Source organism: Nanorana parkeri, unplaced genomic scaffold, assembly GCF_000935625.1.
Source record: "Nanorana parkeri isolate BGI_ZX_2015 unplaced genomic scaffold, ASM93562v1 scaffold301, whole genome shotgun sequence".
NCBI classification, from domain to species: domain Eukaryota; kingdom Metazoa; phylum Chordata; class Amphibia; order Anura; family Dicroglossidae; genus Nanorana; species Nanorana parkeri.
The window spans coordinates 807,458-830,262 of record NW_017306569.1 but is presented as its reverse complement, the minus strand read 5'-3'; the positions used below and the strand labels follow the sequence as shown (position 1 = coordinate 830,262).

General features: G+C 37.3%; 1 protein-coding gene across 7 annotated transcripts in view; it reads right to left on the bottom strand.

Moving 5' to 3' along the window:
* CADPS2 (calcium dependent secretion activator 2) overlaps positions 1–22,805 on the bottom strand; it is a 254,962-nt gene that overhangs the window by 95,672 nt on the left and 136,485 nt on the right. For 6 of the 7 annotated variants that reach the window (XM_018557764.1, XM_018557767.1, XM_018557761.1 and 3 more), the window contains 3 exons: positions 19,435–19,536; positions 15,681–15,744; positions 9,572–9,695 (listed from right to left, as the gene is read on the bottom strand). In XM_018557764.1, coding sequence (XP_018413266.1) covers positions 9,572–9,695; positions 15,681–15,744; positions 19,435–19,536 — 290 coding nt within the window. Of the gene's footprint in view, positions 1–6,671; positions 6,681–9,571; positions 9,696–15,680; positions 15,745–19,434; positions 19,537–22,805 lie in introns of all 7 variants that reach the window. The other variant, XM_018557765.1, reaches the window with a different exon arrangement.

Sequence of the window (22,805 nt, the reverse complement as noted above, 5' to 3'; positions counted from 1 at the left end):
TTTTTGTGTGGGGGGGGGGGGGGGGGGGGGAGGGAGTCTGGATCTAGTCAGTGGAGAGCAGAACCAGACACCACCCCTGCAACTGTGCAGCAGTGGGGACATTCTTATAGTGATCTATTGCTGGCTACAATCAGCCTGCAATAGATCACTATAGTAGTAATCTACTGATGTAGGTAGAGGTTGGACAGAGCTCCAACAGCTCTGCCTGAGCCTGCGTACCACACAGGAAATGAGGTGATGTCACTTAATGGACACGTAATGCCACTGCACTACCAATGTGAACACTATGTGGAAGCATAGTGTTGACATTTACGCCTACAGTGTGATCTGATGGACCGATCTGTAGAAGCATCAGAAGTCCAGGAAATAATCATTTCATTCAATTTTATACGTGTATGGCTAGCTTAAGTTGGCCTCCTTGAAAACAATGCAGTGGTGTGGAGGATATTTTCTCTCAACAGTTATTAAGCAAAGAAAGAAGAATTATTATAGTGACTAATCTACTGTGCCTCTGAAAATGCAATATCTGTATGTCAAATATGTCCCTTCAGGTAACCTTGGGGGACAATATCACAAAGCAACAGTGCCTTTTTTTTTAACAGGCCCACTATATACAGTATGTATACTGTATGTGTGTGTAAACGTGATAAACAAGTATCTTTCTCAAAGTAGGAAAAAACTATTCGCTTTTTCTGAACTCCAGGCAGAAATAACAGCAAATAAAGCAGTTAAAACATTCATAAAAAATAATTGACTGTATTTTTAAAAATAACAAGTACCTAAATTTGTGTCAATATCATGATCTTGTATTAACCTATACAGTCTTAGCAGCACTCAGAGTAGGAGAGTATAGATACACACAGAAATGTTGGCGATATAGTGCCTTAAGGGTACTGTGAGTTGTCTTTTCTAATTATTTAGAAGATGTGCAGAGTGTCCAAAATAAATCCATAACCACTAAATACTATAGTGAATTATGATAAACTGTCCACTGAGGAATACCCCAGCAACACCTGTGATATAATATTGGTTTCCATAGTAATGCAGTGGTCTTTTTGTTTTACCTAATTATTCCACTTTGATGTATTCCTGCTTGTCACACAAGTGGCCAGGAAAGATCTCATCTGCTAAACCAACATATGAAAATGATGTCTACTTGCACTGTGCCAGCTTCAGTAATTGTGGTTTACAATTACTAGAATAAAAAAAGATTGCTTGGTGCATTTTGTTTAATATCGCAAAATAAATATAATGATATTAAATTAGGGAAATGTGTTTCTCTTTATGGCATTTTTTTAAATTTTAGAATGTTTTGTCTCTTCCTGCATATAAAATAAAAAAAATGTAACTACTGGCCAAGCATATGTTGGCTATTTTACAGCAGTATCTGGTACAAAGTTTTTTTATACTTTTTTTTTTTACACCATTAATATAGTATTAAGAACATGTACAGCACCTTATGTTATCCTAAACCTGGTAAAACAGTTGCACACACTTATTTGATAGTTCTGTATAACTGCTTTAAACGGTTTTGATGGAAAACTGCCAGCCATAGTAGTTTAGCAATGTCTAAAGCCGCATTGAATAGTTACAGGTTTTTATGACAAAAGGAAATAATGGCTTATTTATTTAAAAGTATACCTGCAGCAGGAAAAAAAGCTAAGCAAACTGTTTAATAGTAGACAGTGTTAGACTGTACCTTTCTGGTAATGATAATCCTCCAGAGCAGCTGCAATGCCTCAAAATGTTCTGAGGGCTTCTGGGTATAGGAAGAGAAGGTTCACCACATCCTACAATAAGCCCTCATTCACACCTGAGTGACAGCGTCTTCGCATTTAGAAACACTCGTTTTGTGTAGCACGTTTTTGCACATTTTTATTCGTAAAATGCACATACATACAGTTGTGCGTTTTGGCAAGCAGATCGTGGCACATTGATGTGAATATACAAACGTGTGTTTTATGCGCGTAAAAATGTGCAAAAGCAAAACAAATGCTCATGTACTTTCTTCAAGTGACGGGCATTTTGCTACAAGTGACAAAACGCTCAGATGTGAATGTGGCCATAGAATTTAAATGGGTTTGTTTTTCAAGCAGTCTGAGCAACCGTATTAACAACATGCCCAAGCACTGCTGTGTGTGTTTTGGACAGGTAGCGTGCCTATGTCTATGTAAATACCAGGCACAGGCTTAAATTTTGTTCACCTATATTATATTTATCTTGGGCAGGACTTTACTAGCATTAAAACATTTTTTTCAAAGACAAAAAATAGACCTTTTTGTACACAGGTTCGAGGTGGTAGCATGAGAATAATTTTTACCTAATGATTATTTCTACAGTATATCTTAACTTATGACTTCTTTCCCTATTACAGGTGTGCTAAACCTAGCAAAGAATAACAAAAGTCTGGAAAAACATGGCTGAAGAGACATGCAAATTATTTTGTTCCCCAGGCTCCTAGAAATTTTTAACTTTGTGTGCAGTGTAGCTTATACTCCCGGCTTATTCCAGCCATTAAGATGCTGTGAATAAGGCCGGTTGCCAGGATGAAGCGTACCCAGCAGTTACATAGATCAGTGACCTCTCAAAAATCGGAGGAAGCCAAAACTGGAAGGAGTAGCAGAGAATATAACAGGGAATGAAGCAACAAAAGCAAACCTGGACTTGGCAGCACTGGAGGACAACACACTAGTAGGTAACTCTGCAATTGTGTGCAAGCATGCAGTGCATATTTGAACATAGTGGCAAGAGCCCCCACTCAGTTGCCCTAAAGATCCACTTTAAGTACATGGAAAACCAAATCATTCCAGGAGTAAAAACGTTATCACCCAGAGCAATGTTTTGGCAATTTTTAAAAGTTTAAAAAAGTGTTGGTGGTAGGATGCCTTCGTCTGTTTGGCTCTTTTTGTGATTCAGATGTTGTGGACAATATAGCTGTTTCTACGCAGAGGCAGTGGGCAATTGTGCTTGATGTTCGTCAGGGTATTTTGTATGGTCATAAACTAAAATAAAATGCTTGAATTCCGGTATACATTGCTGTGCAGAATTTGGCCTCAAAAGTTACAACCAGAGGTGAGGTAAACAGAGGTGCTTATATGACAAGATGCTGCTTGAGGTATTCATTTGTCAAAAAAGAGGAGGTAAAACACACCATTAATGTGTTTCATGGCACATTTGGTGGCCACTCTATCAGAAAAGGGGTACAGCACACTAGACAATGGAAGGTACAGACAAGTTGACCAAATAAGATAAAATTAAGCAAATTACAGTATAACTACATTTCATGTAATTACTGAGTGGAATGGGGTGGGTTAAATAGATTGAATTAAAAAACAAGTGTGTTAAAAACAAATTAAATCAATATAATAATTATAAATATGTATATAAAAACAGTATCAGTGCTATGGAAAGCTCAAGATACACATCAATAAGACTAACAGTAAATAAAAGTATAATCAATATCAGGAAATAAAATAAAAATATTTTAATACAATTGATTAAAAAATGATTAGTTACATTATATAATAATCATCATTAAAATATTATAATAAAAAATTGATGGAACAGATTAATAATTACATGATTTAATAATTATGGGCATTAGTATTTAATTTATTTGAAAATAATGGATACACACGTTGGAGAAATAAATAGAATATCTACATAAAAGTCAACAGGAAGACCTATAATATCAGGTAATAACTCCCTCACCACCAACCTGTCCCAGTTTATTATTTTCATTTACAAAGATTAATCACCAAATTACCCTCCTATTTACGTGATTCCACTAACTTACCAGCATAGTCTGGCATGATTCCTACCACTGTATCACTTTTGATGTTACCTCACTTTACCAATATATTTCTAACAGTATGGCTTAAAATTCTAGCTATCTACATACTGATCCACTTATGCCAACTAGACAAAAATAATTCTTACTGAAGGATATACACTTCGTGATCACAACCCATTCTCATTCGAAAACAATAATTTCATACAAATAAACGAACAGCTCCTCAGCCCAATCTGGTGGCCATGATGTGGTATTTTCCTGATATTACATTTCACCTGAAAATAAAATATACTACTAAAATATACATGTTTGCCTCCATTTGTCATGAAATTTCACAGGACAAATGGCTCTGCAAATTGTTTAGATATAAGTTTTATACTGCTTTAATTCTCTCATTTTAGAGTGAAAAATCTGAAAAAGCATTAGTATGAAAAGAAACCATTAGTGATGCCTGTTTGCAACCCATTTCTAATGTCTGGAAGGGGACCCCAAAAGATTGAGAGAACTTGCTCATCAAGTTGTGAAACTAAGGAGCATTGCTATATCAAGGATCGTTGGTATCAAGAAACCGTGATATGTATTAATGGCCACTATCCTAAGAAAAATTGGTCCCCAAAGGTGATAAGGGGGCTGGATGTTCTGTAATTCCAAATAGTAACAATCTAGGGTGGATATTGAGATGTAATGCAGACAATTGTACACATTAATTGCAATTAATGTGTACTGCCCTGTGTAGTGCCTTTTGAGGAAGGGGAGACTGGGTGCATGAGTAATTGATTTGTCTACTGCGATTGCAAGTACCTCAAATCTGACATATCCCAGCTATGATAAGATCTTAATGCTTGGGGTAGTCTTACCATCCCTTATGAGGGGGTAATTGGGTGCATTAACTTAAAGCCTATCCCTAGTTAAAAAACAAAACAAACTCATCTTGCAGTGGGGGTACCCCTGCACTGCAAAGGTTAACTGCAAGTTATTGACTAGGGGAGCTGTGTACAAGATTTTTTACTTACCTGATTACTGCTCCTTTGGCAATCGTCGCTCACCTTTCTCCTCTCTACTTTGGCATTTTGGACTGTCCCTCGGCTATCTCATGTATAATGCAGGGCTCTGGGCTTTGTTGGCGACCATTTTTGAGATCAGTTACAGTTACATACCTAAGTGAACTTAGATTGACTAGATTACATACTCAGCATCTATCCTAGATTGTTACTATTTGGAAATTTAGAATTTCCAGGCCCTCATCAACTTGGGGTCACATTTTTCTCAGGATAGTGGACTTAATTAGCCAGAATTATTGTTGGTAGGTAGGGGGATCAAACACTTATTTTATTCACTGAACTGCACATTTGTATCGTGTTTTGTTCAGGATTTTTGGTTGATATTCTGTCTCTGTCATTTAAAATACACCTATGATAAAAATTATAGACCTTTCATTTCATTCATTCCTGTTTATATTTAATGCTCATTTTTCTGTTATGATCACTTCACATACTATTGCAATGTCTCCTCCCATAATTATGTTTTGTATTTTGTTAATGGTGGTGATGGTCTCACACATTCTACTTTTTAAGGTTGTCTTTCAGACATCAGGTCTCCTAAGATCAGTATCAATCTATTTAATCTGTTTTACTTCTTTGTATAGTTCCATCATTCTCACTTTATACATATCTTTTAACTATCCTTCCGCCATCATATCTTTTAACATGAAACATGTTTTATTACAACAATATCACTTTACCTAATACCACCCACTTAATCTAAAACCACTAAACAAATACTTCTCTTAATGTAAGGATACCATCTTCCTCCAGCACATTAGAACATTGCTATCAGTTAGAAAATAACAGAAAATCTCACCCCTCCAATCCACCGGCTTTAATTATGCTGCATAGATCCTGCAGTTGCAGACTGAAAGGTGCGTGTTCACCAAAGACTAATACAAACTAAACATGGCCCAGCTTTACAGGTCTTGACAAACTTCTTCAAACTTCATTGTAAACCAAGCATGTGTATGCACCACACTGAAAAGCTCTCCAGCATTTCTTTGTGATCTTTGTAGTAAATAGCATGGTCCATCCCCATTCCCCACCACACATCACTCCTATCCCCTGGCCCAGCATGCATACATGCCAGCAGAGATACAAAAATCTAGGAGCAAATTCCCTTGTATAATGCAAGCTGGCTGTTATAAGAGATTGCATACAGAGCCTGCTGGCCTAGTACATTCCTGGCTATGGGAGCAAACGCACTTCTACCTTTTAAAATGTAACTCTCCTTGCACTTTTTTCCAGTGTACTTCATGCCTATGCATATAAACTATTTTGGTTCTTTCAATAATGCACACTCAATTTTATGCGCTTTATATCAATTTTAGTTTCCATCTGTAATCAACTTATCAGAACCTCATGTCGGTTACAGTTTCCACCCATGTATATTGGCACATACCCACAAAAATGAATTTATATTTATGGACACATATGTGAAATAAGGAACTACTGGCCCTAATCTATTTATTCTTCCCCCAATTCATCAGTACTCATTAATTTCAAATAAGAAATTAACACTAATGACCATTAATATTATTAAATCATGTAATCATTTGTTCCATCAACTTTTATTATATTATTTTTAATGAACATCAGTATATAATTTTTTCACTATTTAAAATGTTTTTTATTTTTTTATTTGTATCTTTCATTTATCGCTTAGTGTGTTGTACACCTTTCCTGACTAAGTGACCACCAAAAGCACCAGAAAACATATTGGCGGTGTGTTGTATCTGCTTTATTACAAACGCCTACCTTTTTGAAGAATACACTTGAAAGCATCTTCTTGCCATACAAGAACATCTGCTGTCCTTACATCTGGTTTTAACCTTTGGGACCTAATTCTCCATATCATCTGTGTTTGACTGGACCTCAATCAAAAGGGGGATGTTTTTTTATATATATCTTCAATACCAGTTTTTTTCTATCAAATGATCTCTTATTTTGTGATTAATTTAAATTTTCACTTTGTGAACTACAGTATTATCCTTCTCTATCTTCACTTCTTCTTGCTATATCTCACCATCCTTCGTATCAAAAGGGCTCAATGAGTTAAATAATAAAAACCTAAGTACAGAAGTATGTTTGGAACTATAGATTTTACTGTGTTACTAATCTAAGGCTCGCATAGCTACATTAAGGTCTGCATCATGCATGGTGATTCTTTTGCTACTATGTTTATATTTCAAACAATTTTTTTGTGTGAATAAAAAAATGTTTACAGAGCAGATATCACATATTTGTTTAATTTAGATTTTTGAGAAGATCTGCTTTTTTGTGAAATAGCACCCTTTCTTCACATTACATGTGTCAGACATCACATATGTCCTCCCTGTGCACACACAGACATACTTTTACTAGTCTCTCCAAAAAAAAAACATTAAAATGAGACAGGAATTACAAACTGGTTCTCTTACCTCACTAGGAGAGCAATATTGTGTTACCAAGAGAGGTGGGAACTCCTACAGATCCAGATCTGTCTAGTGTCTGGAATGACTTTGAGTTCCCAAAAAAGCATCTATTTTGACAAGCCATATGGCAAGAACTGGCAGCTTTCCCATACATTATATCATTAGAGGCTCTAGGAGACCAAAAACAATGTCAAAAGCCAGGAAAGAGCAACAGGCCTGATGCAAGTTTGCTCTATATGCCCTGCATCCCTGGGTGAGGGTCTGGAATAGTAAGTGAACAAAATAAAGATGTTCATCCCCAGCCTCATGCTGCCTGCAAATACAGTCTCCTTAGGTCTAACTGTGCCACGACCACAGCCAATTCCCTGTCAATATAGGGTAAACAGGGGCAGGAAGACTATTCAGGGGACCCCATCTAATACCCCTGCCAAAACAATACTTCTTTTAATCCTATTAGGAGAATAAGAAATTGAGGAAGAGGTGAGAAATGCACAGGCTGTAATCTTTGCTGTCAAAGACTACAGTGGAAATATATTTTGATATGGATAACATACACTTTTGTGCAACTATATGACTGTGTGCAAATACCAGACCAAAAAGTGAATGTGTGGGAGAAATGAAACAAAACAAAAAAAAGTGATGTGCTTAGCCTGGATCTGAGCTTTGTGAGAAAAGCTGTAGTCAAAAGTTGTATAGCAAAACTTCAAAAAACATAACCTCACAAATGGGTTCCTTTAAGCTTAGACACATACCACTTCTAACTAAAGCATTGACTTAAACAGACCTTACTTTCCAACTGGGGCTAGTTTTTCAAACCAATACGTTTCTCAGTGGTCATCCTCATCATCTGACTTCACTACTTACTGATTAAAAATGAATGCACAAACAGAATGGGGGAAATTTATCAAAACTGGAGCAAACAAATTCTGGAGCAGATTTGCACTGCAACCAATCAGCTTCTTTGTCTCATTTTCAAATCTTACCTGAGCAAACTGAAGAGAGATGCTGATTGGTTGCCATGGGCAACTGCTACAGATTCTCTCTGCTCCAGTTTTCATAAATTCCCCCCCATGTTTTCTGTGCCAATCAAGTAGTGACCCATACTTTTATCTTTTATAAAAGGAACTATTACACACAAAAAATAAATTGTTTACTTTTCCTATAATAATGTAATACATTTTATAGCATACACATAACATGCAAAAAAAACACTATTTGCAAAATGTTGCTATTAGTGACATTATGATAACTACTTGTAGTGGTAATATTGTGTAGGGAGAATTGATGATCCCTATTGAATCACATTTTCAGACTCCATTTTGCCAGTGTAATATTATTCTCGATGAAGCATATTATGGAGTGTATCCAATAAGTAAGACTGTTTAGTAAATATGGTATGAGATAAGGCACACTACAAGAACTAAATGACATGACATCTAAAATGACAGGTTAAAGATATTCCACTATACGATCATATTCTAGATGTATATTATATTAAAGAAAAACATACATACTAAATACAGTTATAGACTTTAAAACCTCGTGTACAAAACATGTTTTTCACATCTTTAGTGAAAATAAATATTGTAAGGAATTGTTCTATGCTTGGGTGTTAGCTCTTATCTGTAGGGTGCTAGCTGTTCTCTTAAAATCATTGGAGAAATTGCTATTCTAGGAGCTTTTTAGTTTTATCTAAACTCAGACACTTGCTATGTATACGTGAGGAACAAATAATGCTGATTCAGGATTTTAGAATTTTGTTAAACCGAACAATGATGTAACCTAATCTGTATCTTGATGTGTGGACCTTTATAAGCTGTATGAACTAGAGTGGGGATGGAATTGGCCTGACAGACTAAGGCCTTTCCCCGCACGCGTGTGTCAAATAAACCCTTTATCTGATTTGGATCTACTCACACACCATTGCTGTTTTGCTTTTAAAATTCCCTAATCAATATAAGATAACATGTTGACCAGAGTTTAAAGAAAAAAAATAGCATTACAATAGATCCATTTAAGGTGAATGTGTTTAGGTGTTTCTACTAAATTTTGCACTCCAAATAAATAAACTTTGAGGTAATTAACATGGAATCAAATATTTTGGTATAGTTTTGATACGTTGCATATATTGTTATATAGAAGTATACAGAATTAATAGGATAGCTCAAATTGGGGTCCTATGTATGGTGCAAAATATTTATGGGATGTAAGCTTATAGACAAAAACCTAAATCAATCTTATGAAAAAAATGTCATTATTCTTAAGGAAAATCAGCTCAAGTTCATAATCATGAACATCACATCATATAAATATCCAACCTTCAATTTTGGCATATTCTGTAAGTCGAGTGTAATTGATCAGGGCTGCTTTTTCAAGACATCTTCTTATAACCTTCTTGACTTCTTCAGCAGGTATAGGTGTTGCAATATCTTTCATCAAAACCTACATTTTAAATTCAAAAGATCAGTCAGGGATACCTATGACATAATTTTACCATATAGGGGAACTGAAGTTTTTTTCTATTTTTAACCGCTATACATTGAATTCTGACTAGCTTACAGCATAATTGTACAATAAAAAAACCAAACATGCAGCCTTGGGATGAGTATGCTCAGCTTTGTTCAACTATGCCCATTTAACCCACACCCAATGTTTACCACAATAAGGCCAAGTGCAGTTTTTGCCATGGCGATATAAGTACCCAAAAACTTTTGTTTCTCCAAAGTGTTCCCCTAGGTCTACATGGCCTCACATTCTATAGCTGGCCTGAAGGACCCAACCACCTGCTCACAAAATAATACTGTACACTGTGGATATATTATGCTTCAGAATATTCGGAACACATGCGGTTGATTGCTGAAGCCCAGTTTTTGTAAGCTACACTTCTCTTCCGATGTAACAGAATACAGTTTCTAGATGATATCTCTGTTATGCTGCTGATTACAGGAGGTGTTATACTGCTGATTTTAGAAGATTTTTATGCTGTTAGCATGTAGATTGATTTAGCTGTAACTCTTAAAAATACATCCACATTTTAGATGTCCTTTTTATATTTGTTTTATATTGCTTATTCGGTTGAGACACCCTTTGCAGGCAGTGCAGAATGACCACATATGGGGCCCCTTCTTTTGCCAAGGGCCCTATTTTGTGTGAAATGGTGTTGCACTACAATTCTTGAGCTCTGAATCTTTGTCTATTTTGTAATTATACCCACAATGGCCATAACTCCATCTCTAGCCAGAGATCGTGCCAAGTGTCCTTCCTAATTATTTGGAAATTTTGGCAACTATGTAATGCTCACATTATGAGTTCCAGGCTGTCTGCAAGCTACAGAAAAATGGGTATAATCTGAGTCAGGCTGGCACACAGTTGATGGTGGTCTGAGCTAAGCAGACCCAACACAGTTAACTGCAGTTTGCATAAACAGCCCAGCACTTTGTTTAGGAAGCAGTAGCAGAAATGACATCAAAAGTGTGCAAACATTTACTAATCTTATTTACAGGTTCTACTACATTTATTCTCTGTTGTTTTCATCTTACTGCAAATTTGGCAGGAAGGGTTTGACTGAAAACATTAGACTTTCTTTAGTATTTAATGACTAGTGACCATGTCACTTAAAGTAGAACTGAAGCGAATAACTTTTTAGTTTAGATAAAGTAAGATATGGTTATAGCCCCTGTCAGATATTTTATAACATCTGTGTCCCATTGAGGAGATTTATCTTCACTTCCTGTCCCATAGCAACAACAGGGAGGGAAATCCTTGGTGTTCAGCAGGGTCACCAGAACCAGTGTCCCCGCTGGAAGATTTTCCATACATTCCTGTTTTGGTGACAGCTCAAAATGGTGGATTTTCTTTAACTTTCAGTAATAACAGTCACCAGGACAAACAGAGACGGTGAGTCTCCCTAACTGGGACACAGATAGCAATAAAAACTGGATAGGTGTTCTATCCAAAATAACAAACAAAACATTTCTGCCATCAGTTGCACTTTAAGCTGCCAAGACTGGGATCTGGAGGGCAGTAGAAACTCATTTAGGATGTAGTATTACTCAAAATAATAATCTGCCCTACTAATTTAAGTAATGTGTAAATGCTAACGTTTAATGCACTTTAATAGTGCCGCTACTGTAATGTAAAACATATTCTATGAGATTTAAAACCTTACTGAATCATTAAATAACTTCACTAATTGCTTTTCACGTATAAAAAAAAATGTTTGGATATTAAAACACTTTCTTTTCTTTGCTGAGAAGGTCAAAATAATTTTATAATAGAGACCTCTGAAATAAAACAATTATATCGTTCTCTGTAGAAGAAAATAATTGTTGGAAAAAATAGATTTGGCATTAAAGGAAGCCTTTCTTTTAGGAAACATTGGGGCTCTGCTTCTGAAAATGCTAGTTACCCGTCTGTCATGCTGACCCTCTGGTTTCAATACCTGGAGTCTCTGACCTCAAGAAGACAGGCTACGAAAGTTATGGATAAGTAAAAAATCCTTTCTACATACTTCAACAAAAGAAGGAGAGGATAGAGAAAGGTGGGGTTTTTTGGCTCCAGAGGGGACACATGCCAAAGGAACTTCAGTCACATAAGGGTATGTAAAAAAGTATAAATATATTAACAAATTACTAAAATCAGTTAATATGCATAGCAGCATATATAAAACATATAACAGGGATTGCAAATAACTCCTATCACCCCTTATGTTCCATAATCAGGTGAACCTATATAATCATAGTCTTAAATATATAAGGATAACATCGTCTATGACTCAAGAAAAAGAGGATATCATTAGGTTAATACATCTCAGGTGGGAGCAATAGATCTTAAAGGGGTGATAATTGTCTTGTAGTGTAAGGCTCGACTCATTTCGTGCCTAAGGCGCTTCTTCAGGAGCAGAGTGGAGTAATCTAGGAGTCATACAGGAAACAGAGTGTAAATATTACACTAAAAAAACAAAACATTTTTATGCATATCAAATTTGGAATTAAAAAATGTGTTGGGTGAGTCTTACCCCTTCAGTGTGAGTTTCACCAGGTATTCGGTACAGGCTAATGTCTGATCAAGGGCCAGTGAACCCAGGGTGGAGGAAGATGGATTAGCCACCCCAAGCAGGGCCTGGACACTAAATGGATTGGAAGTGTGTGTATGGGTATGAATCAAAACACAATTGTATTTGAAAGTAATTGGTAGCCCCAGTGTGTGAATTCAAAGAAGTGTAAATATATATGTATATATATATATATATATCTAATGCCCAAACCTGGCCAACAAGACATATTAACATGATCATATATCGCAATAAAGGCGAAGAGCTGTTTTGAAAATTGAAGCCAGGGGGTCATGATATATATAAACAGTGATGTATCAACTAAAAAACCTGGTGGTTAACTTTATGGTTTCCTTTTTGTTGATACATCACTGTAGACCAGCACCATCTATATTCAGGTAGGCAGCTGAGCTCATTTTATGGGCACCTAACGTTGCTGAACCTAGACCTGATCAACTGAAGCAGATCATAACACTGCCCAGAATCCAGGTGGTGAGTTTTTTTTTGGCCGGGAGTATAGTTTATTGTTGACTGCTTGTGTGTGAATACGTATGGCTAGAGTTACTGGTTTTCGCTGTGCCTTTTAACCCATTAAGCTTTCTATATTTTGTGTAAATGCCTATATTCCCTTCACTATTGCAATACTACTTAGGATAAATGTTTTAAAAATATATATTTTTTAAATATTTAAAAAAGCAAAACATCTTCTTATCACCATGCTTTTAACTGCCCTACCACCACACCTGACCCACATGTTCCTCCCCCCACACCACATCCGCACACCAAATCCCACTCTCCCCACTGTGCTTGACCCCTTACCTCTCTGCCCCGCTCTCCCACGTTCCCACTTCACACTGTACCCCCGGCTGCTTCTGCACTGATGAATGCCTCAGCACTCACTGCCACTGTATCAGTATGCACCTTTCTGCCCTCTACCACTGCAGAGATGCACCCTTCCATATTCAGCTGATTCAACTTCTGCTAGTGCAAAGAAAACGTAGGTGGGAATTGAGCTGCCTGTGAGCTTCTACAAGGGAATTAGACTTTTAGGACTATTTAAGAAGGGAGGGCGAGGATAAGTCAGTGGATTGGAAGCATTTTGGCAGTAACATGACTTTAGCTTTATACCTGCTACAAGCTGATCTGGGAGGGTGTGTGTAAGATAAGCCTTGCTGTTCAGCTGCTGCCCATGGGTGGAGGTTATTTCTAATTTCTCAAAGTAGAAAACCCCTTTTAATTTAGAAATCTTTGCTGCTAAATCAATTGTCAGAATTTTTCTGCATATACAAAAAGAAGCCTAATTTAATTAACTAATGCATTTTGTGATATACTCAGATATTTTAATTATGATGCAGGAATATGGAATACATAGTTTCAATTGTTTAAAGAACACTAACTTTTACCCTAGAAAAACTCATTAACTGTACAGTTACAATTTACAATGTTACAATTAAGCAAACACGACGCCAAGTTGATAAAAGTATTTAAAAACCAATGTAAAATGTCCTTTTGATAGAACATGCTGCCTTTTGATATTATTGTCAGGTAGTAACTTGGATAAAGCTTATTTTCGCTATTGTAATGCTTACAGAGTATTTATTTTGCTGACAAAACGCCTCAAAAGATACCCATTTAAATTAAATGATCGTTCTCTCAACCTAGCTACTTTGAAATGTCCTGAAGAAAATCCTTATGTGTATAGGTTTAATCAAACAGCACCAGATATCCCCAGGCTACCAGTTACTTAGCATTTTCTGATGTTTGTTAATGCCCCCCCCCCTCCCCCCCAAGATAAACCAATGCTGGATAAGTATGGCTATGCCCTACTTCATAACATAGCATAAACATGAATGCTCAAGTGACCCAGACATACATATTTATTAAAAGGTCTTAAAGGAATAAATGGGATTTCTTGTCATGAGCGTTTCAGTGCAGACAAAAATGCGTGCCAAAATGCCTAGGTGTGAATGAGGCCTTGCTTTCACACTGCTCTATTCAGCTGCTAGGAACAAAGGACATGTCTGCTACTTCATATGACAGCGCTGCATGGGCAAAAAACAGATTTACTTTAATAGCCAGCTTAGGTCTTTCAACAGTGTCATAGGAACAGAAAATGTGTTCTTCCCCTAAATCGCCTTCTGATATTTAGCCCAGCTCACAGTCTCATGTATGAAGGGGTTGGATACTCCAGCTCAAGCAAGGCCGCAGCAGAAACATGAGTGAAGTGTCAAAAGAGTGCAACTGATTACTGCAATATAGTCACATTTGGCTGTTGTGGTGGAGGCAGGCTTTTTATTATGCCACTACATTTTTTCAAATATGTTTCCGAGTCCTGCTAAGAACCCACTCTTTGCCTTGTGTTCATTGTGGCTGGTTACAAAAAGCTTCACCAGCACTTTAAGCATTGACAGAAATTCAGTCCAATAGTTCACATTGCTAAGAGATCAGTGCTGTAGTTTTGTCTTCAGAGCTCCTATCAAAGACAGCAATACTCTACCTAAGGCTCTTAACAAACTAAGCCCCTCTGTAACCCTAACAATATGGGCCTATTCACGTCATGTGCATTTGCTGTATTACATAATGCAAGCCCACTGTAATAACAAGCTGAAATCTATTGTTTTCAATAGGCAATAGAGTGAAAATGGAGCACACTGCATTGAATTGCAGCGCATCACACTGCAATATGTTGCAACACGTCACAGTGCTGCATTGCACATTAAGGAAATAAAAATAATGTATTTTGGTTCCTGCTGTGAACAAAAAAAAATGCACATCAACGTAACACATTAAAAAAAGGCACATCAATGTGTCAATGAGCGCTAAATGCAACGGAAGTGGTGTGATTACAGCCTAACCCTCAATGTAACCCAAACATTCACAGACTCTTGTGACAACTTAACTCTTTGTTTACACATTCACCTGTTCGGCACTATGATCCAATGTGCTGGAAACTACCCTTTCTACGTTGAAAGATACAGGTACCAGAATCCTCTGCTACTACAGAATGTGCATGATTGCATGACTTATCTTTTTTATATTCATATCATTTTTTAAGAGTGAATACAGTGCTTTTCATATAGAAATATTGACACATACAACTCCAAATTTGATGAGAATCTTGATTTGCTACTATGCATGTAAGATGAAGATCCACGGTGCCTTTGAAATGTTGTTTTTGGTAATACCTACGTTGCCCCGCCTTTGGCGGCTATCTCTACCAAGAAAATGTTGTACTGTTAACTGGATAAGTGTGATATCGTGGAAATTGCTATCTTTGACGCGCCAATGTTCATGACTGTGTTTACTGTGATGCACACTGTCAGTCAATAAATAAATTTTAAAAAAAACAGAAATAGTGACACATGTATATATACCCTTTCTAAAAGAGACAGCGTGGCTTTCAAAGCACCTTCCGGCCTTCCAAAGGGAAAACAGTACCTGTAGAGAAAAAACAAAATACACAACTATAAATGTGTCACACTTATTGTTACAGAGCTTTTCATTTATGATTAGGAAAGTGGGAGACACCTTTGTGAGGTAACGTATGCTAAGCAACGGGGTCATACCCTTTAAACCACACCTACAAGTTGTTTGGGGGGCTGGCTGCTTGAGTGGGGCCACATTTGTCAGTTTTTTGGGGGGTTTTACACAACCTTGGCCATAGAAACTGTGACTTTGAAGGAGAACTATTGGGAGAGAAAAATATACTTTTCCAATAGTTTGAGCCAGCATGTGACACTGCAGCTTTCATACGTCAGCTCTATATAGCGTAATAACTGATCGCTCAGCTCATGGGTTCTCCCTGCAGAGAGTGGTGACTATCAGTCACTACTCCCCACAGGGATTCCCCCCCTCTTCTCTATGCTCTTCCAGCACTCAGTGGAGGGACCGAAAGGGAAGGGGGAGAGTACAGCTGGCTCTGGCGAGACAGAGTCAGCTGTCAATCAGGTGGTGGGTTGGATCCTGACAATATTGGCTGCAGCGTGGCTCTGCACTGTCAGCATATAGCGGGCAGTATCCCACTATATAACTTTGGGTCACAGGTATACATTAGTAAATATGACCCAGGAGAGAACTAAACCAAAAAATGGTTTGGCTATAGTTTCCTATTAAAGTGTATGTGAACCCTAACAAACTTCTCTTTGTTCACTTTTGCTCTGTTAAATATGCCATTGAATGTGTTTTGTTATTTCTGTTTATTAAATGCAGAAAAATACCCGTTGACCTGCTCAGAAATTCAGAGCTGCCCTGTGTTCTGCGCATATGTCAATTGATGTATCAAGGGGAATATTTAGCCCTCTTTTTTCTTATCTTGAACTACAGAACAATCAGCCTCTATGTTGTGGAGATGAAGAGACTTAGAGAGATTTAGTAGTTTAGCAAAATACAACTGGGCAGGGCTGAAACCATACTGTTCACAAAAATGCTGTGCTATCAGCCCACAACATCTGCATGTATTTTACTGTATTTGCAGGGCCTTTAAAAGGCATAAAACGCAGGGAAATGCACATGTATTGGAGATACACTGTATATACTGTGTATATATAATTATTTTTGCCTTGATACACTTTAACAGGTTTCTAAGGATGTAGCTTTGATTTGTAAAAAAAACAAGAAAAAGCACTTAGCACAATCATTTATGGTGTTGTATTCCCTCCCGGGCAGCTCCAGCATGCTGACCCGGGCAGCTGACCAGTTGGATGTGAGAGAGTTACCTGATCCATGTCAAATAAAGATCCCCAAAAACATGATTCCCACTTTCCTGTTAATATTGAAACCCCAAATGAGTATCAAATTATTAAAAATGTAATTCTTATTTCATAATAATTTATATCACAATCACAGCCTTATTTCCTAATTGAAATCTGGTGACTAGCGTTTGTTATGCTGCTGTCCCATACTGATAAAATGTTAATCTTCTTTCATTGTAGAACTAGGAGAGCACAGCTGTGCACCTTTCTGCTGCTGATCACCATGACAAACAACTATGGTGAACACATAAGTTTGTTGACAAAAGAAACTTGCCAGCTTTAACTGTCCACGTGCCTCATACAGAAAGAGGTTAAGTTCCAGCAGGCTGTAGCTGTCACATTGCATATACTCCATTGTCCCAATAAATAGTTATTAAAAAGTTAATTTATCAGCTTATAAAAAAAGTTTCAAAAAAGTGTAGCCTTACAGATTTTTAACAACATAAAATGATATAGGTAGGTAACTTAGTTGTATTATTATACAGTATTTATATAGTACCAACTGTTTGCGCAGAGCTTTACAATATAATGAAGACGTTACAATTACAATACAATTCAAGACAAGATGAAAAGGAGGGCCCTGCTCATGAGAGCTTACAATCTAAATGGGAGGGGCAAATGATACATGAGGAGGTAGCTGTGTTGGGATGAATTGTTTGCGAAGGTGATAGTTCAGTGGTTAGTTTGAGGCGGGTAAGGCTTCCCTGAAGAAAGGAGTCTTTAGGGATCAACTTAAGGCAGACAGATTAGGAGATAGAGGGACAGGTTGGGGTAAGGAGTTCCAGAGGATGGGAGAGACTCTTGCTTTGTGTATGTGGCATCATGTTCAGTCAATAAAGAAGATTGACTGCTATCTACTAACGGAGTGCGAGTGACTATATGGTATTTTGCATTTGATGTGTGGAGGCTTTCGATGTCACTTTTGGCACCCCCCAGTTTTCATTTGGGCTTCATCTGGTCAGGTGTGCGATAGGATCTACTACATTTTGAGACTCTAGAGAAGTTCTGGAGGCGAGTATGGGAGAAGCTGGCGAGGGAGATAGAGAAGAGGTCTTTGGAAGAGTGGAGGGGACAGTTAGGGCGATACTTTAAGTTGTAGAATTATTGTCAAGTTAACTGATGCTGATAAAATTTATCTGAGCATGAATGGGTGAAGGAATACAGTAAAAATACCATCGCTGGACTGCTTTGTACCAATCAATTCTGATAACATGTACATTAGTGAATGCCTGGAAGGTTTCAGAAGATTGGTTTGACACCATAAACATTGACATTTCAGTGTCACACAATAGCTTCATAGCGAGGAAGAAGAGACATCAGGTCATTTATGAGATATTATTTCTTGCCAGTCTACCATTCTGAGTACAGTATGCTGTAAGAATTAGGCTCAGAGAATATTGCCTTGCTCTAATGAAAAATATCCTTTTATGCACAGCTTAGCTTCATTAGTATTAGTATAATGTGGATATTAATTAGGAATAATAAAATAGCTTGCCGTTCGCTAAGCAGTAATCCATGTTTAAATAAACCCTACAACATTTTTTTTCTATTTTAATTATTCGAGCTGCAATTCTTCAAAGAATGAACATAATCTTCAGAGTACTTCATACTTTGTTTACACACCTTAACTACCAAGCCATCCAGTTTATAAATGATTGTTATGGATCCGGGATTACCCATAAAATCCCAGATAAACAGGTCCCAGTGGGCACACAGTAAAATGTTATTAAGATCATATTAGATGTAAATAACCTAGCCCTTTTTTCAACACCATCTCATTTAGGATTATGCACAGCACCAATTATACACACTGGCCACCAATTAGGAACTAATTCTGGAAAGTTATTTTTAATGAAATGTGACATTGGAATAATGTTTTTTTTTAGGTACAGCTTAGCTATTTATTTAACTTCCACATGATTTATCATGAAATACCATAAAACAGCCTTTAGAACATTATCAAGCTGTTTTCACAAAACCTCTGTGGAATTGTGAAGTCATGAAATTGCATGTTACTGTCACAGAGTGGTGTTTGTAGCTATCAAAGTACTATAATATTATTAGATCTTAGACATCAGAGCCTGGTATTACTCTCCTATTGGCTTGGTTGCACAACTGGTGATAAAAGGAAACACTGCTGCTGGATAATAAACAGTAAAAGGAATCTCTCCACAAGAAAAAGATGTTTGGACACACAGTGTAATGCTAATGCAGGTATAGCCATTTTTAATCAGTATGTTCATTGTAGGCTTCCCAGAATACCGGAAGGAGAAGATTTGCATAAGAGTGCAAAATCCTCTGACTTTCCTTGCAGAAGACTTAGAAGTTCTTTAACAAAACATGTCACATGGTTATTTAGCCACAAAAAATGTTTTACCTGAAGTGACTGATTTGGTTTTCTAAGAGCAAAGCAAGTCGTTCTTTAATCTCTTCAAATCTCTCTTTCTCCTCAGCTGTAACAGTTCCAATTCCATCAGGCCTACAAAAAGCAGCAGAAACACTTTATTAAACTGTTATTCTATAAATAACTTGTAGCAGTGGTGAATAGGGCTAGGGGGCATTTGTGCCCTGGGCCAGTACTAAAAAAAGATATGTTGGGTTGTTGGCCACTGGTGGGGATACATCCCTATTCAAGCACTGATAAGAGTAGTAACCACAGTCAGTGACACATGCTGGGCATCATACTTGCTCCCTATTAAGACAAGTGATTACATCATCTGCCAGAATGAAGCCTTCCTTTGCAGCTTTTAAAAGTCACGTGACTGAACGATAGCAGCTGCAAAGGAAGCTGATGCTGGAAGATGTAAAAATATGTGCCACAAATAATCTGTGCCATTTGGAGCACCCACTTTTCACTATGCCTGCCAATCACTAAAGCATCATGGTCCACTTTGCATGGTACACTTTCTTTAGTCTACAGAAATCTGTCCCTACCATGATAATAGAGCTAGTTGGCTGTGTGTGCCCCTCAGGTCAAAGGTTTCCAGCCCTCCTCTGACATGTAATGATCAAGTGATTTAAAAGTTGATCTTCTTTAAGTAGAAAAAAAGGCAAATTATTCAATTTATTGAAACAAATTGGATGCTGGAGTTTTAGATTGTTCTAACCCTTTGCCACTCTAACGAAAGCTATAAAACAAAAAACCTGGGGCTTCAATTAGGCTTTAACTCCAAATAGAGGCAACTATAGGAGAGATGTTATATGTCCTTTACAGTCAGTAGTTAAAGCAAGTGTTAACAGACTGAATTTTTCCACAAAACAAAGACCCTTACATTCTTTGGAGCACGGAATAAAATTCTTATGGCAGTGAACATTTTAGGTGTTTATTTTTTTTTGTTCAGTCACGATCTTATTTATGTAAGAGTGTATTAATACACTTTGTTTTTTATTGCACAATATACCTGCCTGGTCTCACTTTTCTAATATTGCAGTCTATGACTAAACTTCATCTGTTGATCACTTCATCAAGAGATTTTTTTGACGCTTTTTACTGTCACCTGCTGTGGAATGGTAACCCCTGTTGACATTGCCTACACAGTACTGTGCGATTACTGCCTTTCATGCCTTCCTTTATTTGTTTCATACTCCAATGGAACCTCCCCAGCAGAGTTAACTAAGTTTCTGCTGTAAGCGTTATTAACCAGAGCAAGGGGAGCCTTACTGCTGCTTCTCCATAATTTAAAATGGTCACTCCGATAATGAGATTGAGATAATCTTGTAACAGATGGTAAGGCACCTTGAACCCCATGGCTAGCTGTTTGCTGGAGCACCCGAAATATGTATGAAAAAGGATGGTAATTCAATTTCACAGCAGACCCTTTAAACATGATGTCTATACTAAAAAAATGCTTAGGGATAAGTAAAGCCTCTGTTTTTTTGCATATATCTACTGCTAGTAAGCAGTAGATATATGCAAAAAGTGTAAAAAAAAACAAAACAAAACGCTTTGAAAAGGGTACTTACCTGCCGTCCGAAAATGTGAAAATGCTCAGGCGGCCGCAAAGGATCTTGGGGTGGACACATGCGCAGATCACATTTTCAGCTGGGACGCGAGGAGAGACACAACGTTAAGTCTATGGACTTAACCTTAAGGTTAGTGCACCCGCATGCAGACACCGTGGGACAGGGAGTGCCAGCAAGCACAGACCCGGATAGCAAGGATAACTTGCCACAAACATGTGGCAGAGTTAAATTGTAATTCTTGTTAACTTGCTGCACACATTGCTGGCAAGTTGTAAACTTGCAGAACACTTGCAGCACAAGTTCTAGATGACACTTTTTGAATTTGTAGCAAATCTGTAGCAAATTTGTAGCGAGTCCAGCAGGTTTTAGCAAGAGCTCTGCAGGTGTACAGCACTTTTGCCAAGCACGTTAATCTGGAGACTTGCAATGCAGACTTGCTGTAATTGTACAACAAAATTGTGAAGCTTGGCAAGTCTGCAATAGTTTAGCAAGTCATTTTCAAACTTGCAGCTCAATTGCTTGCTATCTGGGGAGGAGTCAGCGCTGGATCGAAGACCCGCCGCAGCGCTGAAGGGACAGATGAAAAGGACAAGAAAGAAGATCGGATTAAGAAACATCATTTAAGGTAAGTGCTGACATTAACATTGCGGGGAGGGAAATTTTTTTTTGACTTTGTCACTTTAGTGAAAAAAAAAAAAAGGGCAGTAGTGTTGCATGTTTATTTTTAATAGAGAAATGGTCAAAATTCAGGCAAGGCCAATAAAGAAGTCCAGGTTGGACAAGACATACACCACTATGCTACACGGCAACAGAATAGATATTTGTCCAGTCTCACAATGCCACTCACAATGCACAAAAAGGAGTTTTCCTGTTAACCTTACCAAATTTACATTAGACACCTTATATGGTACACAGATTTCTACTTTATACTGCTGTGTGGGCTCATTGGAATAATATTTTTTTTGTAATTTAGCGATTTACATACATTTTACTGCAGATACGGAAACGTTCCAAATTGCCAGCACATTTTGAGTAATTCAGCAGAATTATCATTACTTCTGCTGAAAAATTATTAAATTTATAATTGTAATTAGGGTTCAGTGGTTGTTGAAAATAACCTGTCTCATTTGTATGTGTTTGCAGAAACACGTAATGTGCCTTTAATTGTTTGGCTTTGAATTGTAAAATAAATTGAGCCAGATAAAAGATGAACATGTACAGAGGCATTAATACCTAAAGCATATCCATTTAAATAATGGCAGTGTACTAACAGAAGTACAAATGGTGACAGTTTAACATCTTGATAGATTATGCATCAAAATAGATGTCAATTCTACCTCCAAAGTGAAATAGTTTTTTTTTTCCCCTTTACTTTTAGCATGCCACGCTTAACAAGCATGTAGAAACTCTTCTATAATGATCTTGTGAGAGGCAATAAGAGGATTACTTATTGCTCACTGCTGAGCTGCAGGATGGATTCCAGACTAACCACATTACCATTTTCTATGGAGATTCCTGTAGCAAATCCTACTTAATTCATTCTGCAAGTGAAAAAAAGGCCATATCCTAGTCTTTCCAATTTCACCTAGCACCCTGCTGCGAAACAAACTTTAATAAATCCATTACTAACATCACAAAAGGTTTTACATCTATTTATTCAAGGAGAAAACATTACCCTAAAACTGTGTTCCTGCTTTTTCCAGTAAGATGGTAATTATTTAAGCAAAACACATTTCAGTTTTAACGAACTGTGTGTGGATGATAATGAATTGTAATTAATATATT